Raw genomic sequence first — 9532 nt, 5'->3', positions numbered from 1 at the left:
AGGGCTAACATGTACAGTGCACTAATATAAACACCTCAGCTCTCACTCGGCTAACTGACAGAGGTGACATGCTAAGGTCTGGGATGACCGTTAGCAGGCTTAACCCCACTATCTAGATGCCTAATAGGCCCAGGAAGCACATGGACTGACTCCACCGTAGTACGTAGACTCAGAACCAGCAGAAGGCTGAGGATAATGTAGACAGTCGGAATGGAATACATGCACAGGGTATATCAAATCTCCGGTAAAAATGGAATACCCTCGTTGGCTCTTTTGGCATAGCTATGTTTTGAATGTTGATGGAAATGTATAAAACTGTGTTAAGTTGTTTTGTCAAGGAAAACCCCACTGGTAATTCTAGACTATAGCACAGAACACTAACATTCACCCTGATTCACAGCAATAAGACTACAGGACACTACGATATGCCTATTTGTGTAACACTAGTTACAAGACTACCATGTATAGAATATTGATGTATAACGGTGCAGTCTTACCAATAGCACCATGCTGACATGTCAGTACTTTATATTATGCGAGGTCTTTCCAAATGACAAGTCACACAGCAGGTTTGAACCATGTGTCTTGAGCCAGTGCACCAGGAGTATGCTGACCAGAGGTAAATTAGGCACTGAAGGATAGGCTAGGACTCCCATGGCTACGATAAAGTGTGTGTACTTAACAATTCAATGGCATATGGAAAACTGGATAATATCGCTTTCATACATATGTCCATTGCCCAATCAACAAGACCAGACTACCAATGAGAACATAGACGAGTGTATATTTTCAAGCTTTTTAATACAAACTTAATAAATGATCAGTTCCGCTTAACATGTAAGACACTGACTCCAAATACTTTGTTATACCGTTTGTTTTATCAAGTATTGCACAATGTAGGTACAAAATTAATATACGATAACATTTTGTCCATAATATAGCAAAAATCTTTAAACTCTTAACAGAAAATACAACTCTTGTTTTTCAAAAAAGCTAATATTCTTAAATCCCACCACTACGGAATATTCTGTACACAATCTTTAGAATAGTCAATGTTTTTTAGAGGGATTCATTTCACAATTTCAATTAAAAAAAATAACATAAAGTCGCTGCAGCCATCACGGATCACTGTAGTAGTAAAAAGATATAAATGCAGTACCATGTCGTAGAAACAATATATACTCTGATATTTTACAAACTCTGTACTAAATTAAATTATACAATTAGAAAAAAGACCAGGAAATCCCACTTATTAATGCCAATCCTTGGAAAATTGGCATGTCCAGTTATGTCTTAAATACTGAAAGAGGCCATGACTTGTATTGTTTTTCTTCTTTATCTTTAAAACAGTCACGTAAAAAATAATTTCTGTGCTTGGTTGGCAAAAGAAATAATGATGCATGTCGAAGTTTAGGTAACCACTCTTGGACATCTTGTACTACAAGCTTCATCGTAAAAAAAGATAACTCAAGGGGGCAAAGTCATTTCACCCTCAGGCTCATGCGCTTGGACTTGTACACAGTTCTTACAGTCGACAACAAGTCACTTTAAATTTTTCCTGGAAATTCTGTTTCCTATTTTATTTTTTGATGTGCGTTTAGTCTTTTTTTCCCCATATCACATATCTCTGGTCATTTCTGTGTACTAGTACTGTAGTATCTTTGTGTACTAATTGGCCATCACTGGCTGGAATTGCTGGTTCGAATACTGCATGTTGTTCAAGCTGAAATTCAAGCCGTCCATAATGGACTTGTCGTTGAGACCTCCGTAGGCCGCAAACACGTCGAAGGCATTGCTGTACTGCAGCGGGCTGAGGCTGAGGGAGCTGTCACCGGGGAATAGTGCACTCGGGCTCCCCTGGCCCTGGAGGTTGGGGAACACAAACTCCTTGGCGTTGGGGCTGAGGGCTGAGGCCTGCTGCTGCTGGCCCAGGCCCAACCCGTACAGAGAGTGCATGGAGGTGGAGATGGCTTTCTGCTTCAGCAGCGTGTTCACATTCAGGCCTAGGTTGGTGGGTGAGGTGCGGGCCACCTTCTGGCCCTGCCCGCCTTGGCCACCGTTGCTGTTCTGGTTGTTGCGGCTGCTGCTCTTCATTTTGGTGGAGCCGAATTTGGTGGCAGCAAAGGTGGCGGTGGTGAAGGTTAAAGGCTGGTTGGAGCGTGGCATGAAGGTGGGGCTGACAGCAGCCGAGTGGCCAAAGGGAGGCGAGGGCGAGCTGGAAGTCGGAGAGGGGCCCACCACAGGCTCGCTGATGGGCATGAAGACCTGGGCCTCAGGGTTGAAACTGTTCTTGATCTCCTTGTCCAGCTCCAGCCCACTGGGGCTGCTCTCATTACTGTCGTCCACGTACAGCACCTTGACGGGCCCCTTCTCCCCGATCTGGTAGGATACCTCGAAGGGGTCGATCCACACACTGAGGTCCTGAGGCAGATTGTGGCGCACATCCTCAATGTCCAGGCCACTCTCTTTGGCTGCCTTCTCTACCACCGGGTCCACCTTCTCCCCTACGTGGATGCACCTGAATCCAGAGCCCTTGTATGGCTTGTCTGGGTACCAGTGGCCCTCATACTTCCCCTTGAGCTGCCTCTCAAGCTCCTCACCGAAGATGTTGACCCGTCGCCGCGGCAGCTTGTTGTAAAGGTAGGAGATGACGAAGTTGAGGGCTACTTGGATTTCAAGCTGCATAGCTGGCTGCTGAACTGCTCCGGGTGCGAGAAGAGGTGTCGGCAGCTGCGTCCTGTTGAGTTGCTTTACGTATCTGTGGTGGGTGGCGTAGGTGCTTCCAGGCAGGGTAGGGTGTGATGGGTTGGGTCAACACCAGGCAAAAGGAACTACAGCTTTGTGGAACTGCTCTAAAAACAAAAGTGCTAGTCGTTCTTCCACAGGTTGAGCGTTGTTTTTTCCTGAAAAAAAAAGATAAATGATTAGCATATTGTTCAGACTGATAAGCAAAACTATAAGACATTAAAAGGCATGAACCATTCTGCCACTAGATACAAGCCATGTAAAGAATTTGCATTACTTTAGTAACATTTTGTATAATTGGACAACATTTTGTAAACAGGCAACACATCTCAAAGATGTGGGTGGCAATGTCCTCTACTTGACTGAGGTTGAGCCTACTACTGCAGACTTTGTAAAGGAATGCAATAAAATGCCCTTTAAACGTTAACCCTTTACTTCCTGAGGGAAACATCTAGAATAGAATTGCAGTCCGTATGAACACTCAAATCAACTAGTATGCTATGACGGATCAAGCGTTCACCTCTTCTCTGTCTTGTTTCAAGTCTCAACGTTTATTTGTCACATGCACAGGATACAGCAGGTGTAAAACCCTTACATACAAGCGCTTTCCCGAACAATGCCTATTCAGTATCAAGGTCTATAGCCTGAATCATCTTTAACAATGCAATGTCACGCTATGGAACAGAACGAACTAGTTTATAAATAGCCATGACAAGCAAGGGGATCTAGTGAATTTGCCTGCATATCTACAACTCAATACGAACAACCTAAAGATTTCATAGTAGATGAAAACGATGTTCATAATGTTAGAAATCTCCACACAGAAAGAGCTGTGCTGTTTTTTCAATACGAAGCTATAGAGAAGCACTAGAACTGATCGTGTTACATAATAAATAAGCTAGCCTCGTTACAATGTTGCCAACGTCACAGAGTCGCAGTTACATTCGGAAAGGCATACTGCACTTTTTTTACAGAACAGTTACATATTAGCAATCAGGCTGGCGATAGAAACATGTACCCTGTAAATATTGTATCAGATTGGCGGCTCTCAACTCGCACTACTTGGTATGCTGATTAAACTGTAGCAGTGAACGTCAACTAGGCGAGGCAGGGGATAGACAGGTTAGGTGTTGCTATTATCGGAACAGTGTCGACATAAACGGTTTAGCAAAATGTAACAACTAGTCTATTCATTTTGGATATGGCGAAGTACAGATAGAAAATGCTAAATAAGCTGTATCCAATAAACAATCATACTCGGTCATTACGAAATAGACGGTTTTCTGGCCAACAGCAGATGGTTTTGTTCGTTTGAGGCAGTGTGAGCAGCTACTTTATAATCTCTGCGGACCTATAAATTACCACTTGATTTACTATTAATTCTTTCCGACCTGGAGATTTAATAACGGGGCCAAAAAAAGAGATGAACACAATTCCATGCATAGCCTATTGCCTCTCCGAAAGTTTCTTCTTTCAATAATTTGACAGTCTTGATAGCCAAGCAAATGTAAAGAACTATTTAACTCATATCCCGTCTTTCTCTCTCTCACACACATGCTTCAGTTAGTTAGGCTACCCCTCCCTAACTCCGGGGACTGACGCAGCAAATCAACTTGATTAAAATCCCCTGCGATATAATCTGGGGTAAATAGTTCATCAAGAATACTGGGCTATAGATGATTGATGGATATCCAATCAAACACGCAAAGAGTAATTGAGGCAAAAGCAATACTTACTTTTTCGTACAAAATGAAGATTCTCAGTAGTTTTGAAGTACCGTTAGGGCAAATAGAAGTGTAGGGTAGATATAAATACTTTCTTCACATATAATATAATATTAACATAAAAAAGTATTCCAGTACGTGTAGACGTTGATAGGTTATCGTTATTTATTTTGCTTTAGTTTAGATTTTTAGATTGTTTGGCGTTTTCCCCTTTCAGCAGGCTTGCAGAATGTTTCTTCCCTTCTACCTGGGAGTTTTACAACTTCGTCCCAGTCGGCTGTCATGCGCCTATATTTATAGCTTTCCTCCGCCATGGGCACGAGGTAGGCGGTGATGCGGTTTCAGAGGTCAAAACAATACGAGCACCAAATCTGGGCCTGCAATTGGTCAGGTTGGGGAATCCAGCCTGCTGGAAATGTACAAACTCGAAAGTCTATTGGTTAGTTATACTGTCAATCCAAGGCATAAAAATGAAGAGACGCCCATAACAAGAACATTTGCGTCACACTTTTCCTATGTCTCTGACAACAGACAAAAATACATCGATTATGAAGTCAGACATATGCTAAATTATGTCATTTGCATATAGTATATTTTGATTATGTATTTTCAGCGATGCGTGGTTGATAGATTATATGCCTTTGCTTGTCATCCAACATGAGTTAGATCAGCGTATCAATCATTTCAGCCGAGATATATCTCCCCTATTGCCTCGACAAGGCTATGATATGGAATACTTGCATTCCAATAGGTTAACTGGTATTGCCAAGTGCTTCCGACGTATTTATTTGACATGTTTTAAAATAATGAGCGAGCAATTTGTTGAGCTGAATACACTCTCACCCATGAAACCGTAATAACCATGCGTTATTACCATGCTAAAGCAAACGCAAACTGTTAGATCAGAGAATGGCAGTTTGAAAATGATGAGTAAAAGAAACCGGGGTTGCATTTGGCAATTTCAGTCAAATCTACAGCTCTGTCGGAAAGGACATTCCCAAAGCGGAACGATACCGTTGGAAGCGAAGGGGTTGATCTCCTGCCGAGAAAACACTCCGCTGATTGGCTGAAAACGGGGCAGGAACTCTTTGGTGAATGGTGTGCCCGTATCCAAGGTGCTGATGTAGCAGCCCACGTCATACCTGGGTGGACAGGGCACTCTCGAGTTTAAATTGGACCTTGCTAAATATATATTAGTTACGACGCTCTACTTGATGTAAGGTATGTTGTCCCACTAACTCACGTAGGAAAAGCTAAGCAAACGTGTACTCACCCTGTATAAATGGCTACACAATGGTTTGGCCGTAATGCAAAACAAACCCTTTCCATTCAACAAAATGTAGGTATCTCCACGATCTCAATGTTGTTGTTATTGAATGTAATTACTCTGTAATAAGGAAACTTCAATGTAAAGTGTTACCACCAATAAGAATAATGTGCATACTGCTCATTGCTGTTCACATCATGCACCTATCAGGCTCAGATTTCCAAGGCCAGTAGTTTTCCATGCTGTTAACCCTATCACACATTCACTACCATGTTAAAACCAGGACTGTAATCTTTTACCACACATATCTGGCATTTACCATGACTAAGACCTTGTGGTGGGACGCATAACAGGTGTGTGTACTGTAACGCCTAGCAGGCCTACACACATGCGCATCAACATTTACATTTACGTCATTTAGCAGACGCTCTTATCCAGAGCGACTTACAAACATCACCACAATCATTGTTTTGTGTTCCTTAAAAGTGTTTTGTCAACATTTGTGACATTTGTAATGCAACTACATTGATAACTGTTATAGTTCATGTTATAAATGCAGGTAACAATAAGGCTATAACTGCACACAAAGACTTTGATGAGAAGTTGCTTATTGCTGGTGTGTAATAGCCTCGCATGATGTGTAGCGCTGGCTTGTCATTCCTTAGTCTCGTGCTACCATAACAGACACTACACAAATCCATGGAAGTATTACTTCCACAGTAACACCAGTATTACATCACAGAACCTCTTCCTATGCCAGCATAATATGGTTGTGAAGAGGAAGCAAGTGTCTTCTGGTTTGCTTGTAGTGGACTTTTATACATTCTTTAAACGCTTAGGTTTCCCAAGCATGAACACAAGCAAAATCACATGTTGTAGTGCAGGTCGGGGACTGGAAGCTGTTAACGCATAAAGACATCCAAAGGTGGTTGTGGATGTTGGATATTAGGTTTATAATAAGTCTACAATAGCTTCTCAGTCTAACCATATAGAAAGGGAGGACACATTATTTGACAGGTGGGTTTTAGATAGAAGCTGCCCCGGCCCTCTTGGCACAGATCTCAGATCAGTTTTTCCTCCATGAATCCTTCACTTAACTTTTTAGGGAGGAAAAACCAACTGAGCTTCGATTAGTGTCTTGATCTACACCTTGGTGGCATGCATACAGCGTACAGAGAGAGAGAGTGTACTGCACAGAGAGCTCAGTGGCCTTGGCTTGGCAAGGCCTCCGGTCTGTTTATACTGCAAACAGCTCAGAGGTTTCCACGGTCATGCGCTCTCCATGACCAAAGCCATAGAAGTCCTGGAGCTACACACTCCAGCATACTAACCTACCTCCATGTTGACCTCACAGCCGTCCGTAACACTCCAGCATACTAACCTACCTCCATGTTGACCTCACAGCCGTCCATAACACTCCAGCATACTAACCTACCTCCATGTTGACCTCACAGCCGTCCATAACACTCCAGCATACTAACCTACCTCCATGTTGACCTCACAGACGTCCATAACACTCCAGCATACTAACCTACCTTCATTTTGACCTCACAGCCGTCCATAACACTCCAGCATACTAACCTACCTCCATGTTGACCTCACAGCCGTCCATAACACTCCAGCATACTAACCTACCTCCATGTTGACCTCAAAGCCGTCCATAACACTCCAGCATACTAACCTACCTCCATGTTGACCTCACAGCCGTCCATAACACTCCAGCATACTAACCTACCTCCATGTTGACCTCACAGCCGTCCATAACACTCCAGCATACTAACCTACCTCCATGTTGACCTCAAAGCCGTCCATAACACTCCAGCATACTAACCTACCTCCATGTTGACCTCACAGCCGTCCATAACACTCCAGCATACTAACCTACCTCCATGTTGACCTCACAGCCGTCCATAACACTCCAGCATACTAACCTACCTCCATGTTGACCTCACAGCCGTCCATAACACTCCAGCATACTAACCTACCTCCATGTTGACCTCAGAGCCGTCCATAACACTCCAGCATACTAACCTACCTCCATGTTGACCTCACAGCCGTCCATAACACTCCAGCATACTAACCTACCTCCATGTTGACCTCACAGCCGTCCATAACACTCCAGCATACTAACCTACCTCCATGTTGACCTCACAGCCGTCCATAACACTCCAGCATACTAACCTACCTCCATGTTGACCTCACAGCCGTCCATAACACTCCAGCATACTAACCTACCTCCATGTTGACCTCACAGCCGTCCATAACACTCCAGCATACTAACCTACCTCCATGTTGACCTCAGAGCCGTCCATAACATTTTGATTTGTGTTCGTAAAGAAATTACAACTGTCTTGGAGCTCTGAATTTGTTGACTGTTTCTAAACAAAAACAATCATGTAATTGATATGTGGGTACGTTTGTGTATCATGTCATTAATATGTGGGTACGTTTGCGTATACATGCGTATGGTAAATGTGGTAAATTAGTGTGTTTATAGAGTGTGTGTCTCAGGAGGTTGGTGGCACTTTAATTGGGATAGGACGGCCTTGGGGTAATGGATGGAGCGGAATAGTGGAATGGTATCAAATTCATCAACACATGGTTTCCACGGATTGTTTGATGACATTCCATTTGCGCCGTTCCAAACATTATTATGAGCCGTCCTCCCGTCAGCAGCCTCCTGTGGTGTGTGTGTGTGTCAGGCAGACATGTGTGTATACAGTATGTGTGTGTCTTGCTGAGACAAAGAAGCCACCTGATTGTCTTAGGTATATTGTCTTAGGTGTAATCCTATAACATACTGTATCTTCCCCTCACTGCCTCTTCTGGTACATGTATACCCTGAAGGAGTGGCACGGTGCTTTAAGGTCTTTAATCCTCAATTAGTCTTCAAAGTGATTCGCTTTGCTCTTCCTCCCTCCAGGAATAGTGAGAGAAGGGGAAGAGGAAAGGGAAATAGAAGGGGAAAGGGGGGAGCAGAGGTAATCAAGCTTCTCACAACAGACCAAGTTTAGTATGGACTGACTGTGTATCAGAGGCTGGTGGGAGGAGCTCATTGTAATGGCTGGAATGGAGCGGATCCAACATGTGGTGTCCATATGTTTGATGTATTTCATACCGTTCCATTTATTCCATTCCAGCCATTACAATGAGCTCGCCCTCCTATAGCTCCTCCCTCCAGCCTCCTCTGCTGTGTAGGTCCCTAGCAGGAGTGTTAGCTAAACTACGACAATGTGACGCATTGTTTTTATAGTGTTGCTGTGTTTTGCCTCTTGGTTAGGCTGTGGTAGTGCTTCCTATAGTTGACTTGCCTAGTTTAAATTGTTGAATAAAATCAGAGAGAGATTCCAATATAATTCCAATATATATAAAAGAAATGTAAAAAGTGAGCAGAGGTCCTATTAAATGTCTGTAGGTTATGAGTGTTGTACGGCAGTTGTACTGTTCCAATATATATAAAAGAAATGTAAAAAGTGAGCAGAGGTCCTATTAAATGTCTGTAGGTTATGAGTGTTGTACGGCAGTTGTACTGTAGCCCACCACTGTCCTCCCTGACTCCCTGTCTGTGACGTCACAGCCGGCTGGGATAGGGTGATAGGAGTGTGGGGGGGAGTGGTTAGGAGTGTGACGACGTGACTGGGTCTGTGACGACTTAATGGTCTCTGATGTTGCTGTTCTCACACCACCAGCGCAACAGAAACATCATATTTTACTGTAGCAGGAAAAACTAAATGACAACATTAAGCTGTGACAGGCGTAGCTATGGAGCGCATCAAGGACAATGGGATCAAACACG

General features: G+C 43.4%; 1 protein-coding gene across 1 annotated transcript; it reads right to left on the bottom strand.

Annotated features, from left to right (window-relative positions):
* Positions 1 to 784: 784 nt before the first annotated feature.
* LOC106592182 (protein Tob1) lies at positions 785 to 4768 on the bottom strand. Its single transcript, XM_014183497.2, has 2 exons — positions 4482 to 4768; positions 785 to 2903 (listed from the first exon to the last, which is right to left on the bottom strand). The coding sequence occupies exon 2, from the start codon at positions 2683 to 2685 to the stop codon at positions 1669 to 1671; it is 1017 nt and encodes a 338-aa protein (XP_014038972.2). The 5' UTR covers positions 2686 to 2903; positions 4482 to 4768; the 3' UTR covers positions 785 to 1668.
* Between the last annotated feature and the right edge of the window lie 4764 nt (positions 4769 to 9532).

This window comes from Salmo salar, chromosome ssa06, assembly GCF_905237065.1.
Source record: "Salmo salar chromosome ssa06, Ssal_v3.1, whole genome shotgun sequence".
NCBI lineage: Eukaryota > Metazoa > Chordata > Actinopteri > Salmoniformes > Salmonidae > Salmo > Salmo salar.
The sequence above is the reverse complement of the archived record's forward strand: the minus strand, read 5'-3'. Positions and strand labels throughout refer to the sequence as shown.

What these genes read in the sequence shown, in the direction of transcription:
- LOC106592182 (XM_014183497.2), bottom strand. Translation starts at nt 2,685, where the DNA reads ATGCAGCTTGAAATCCAAGTAGCCCTCAACTTCGTCATCTCCTACCTT.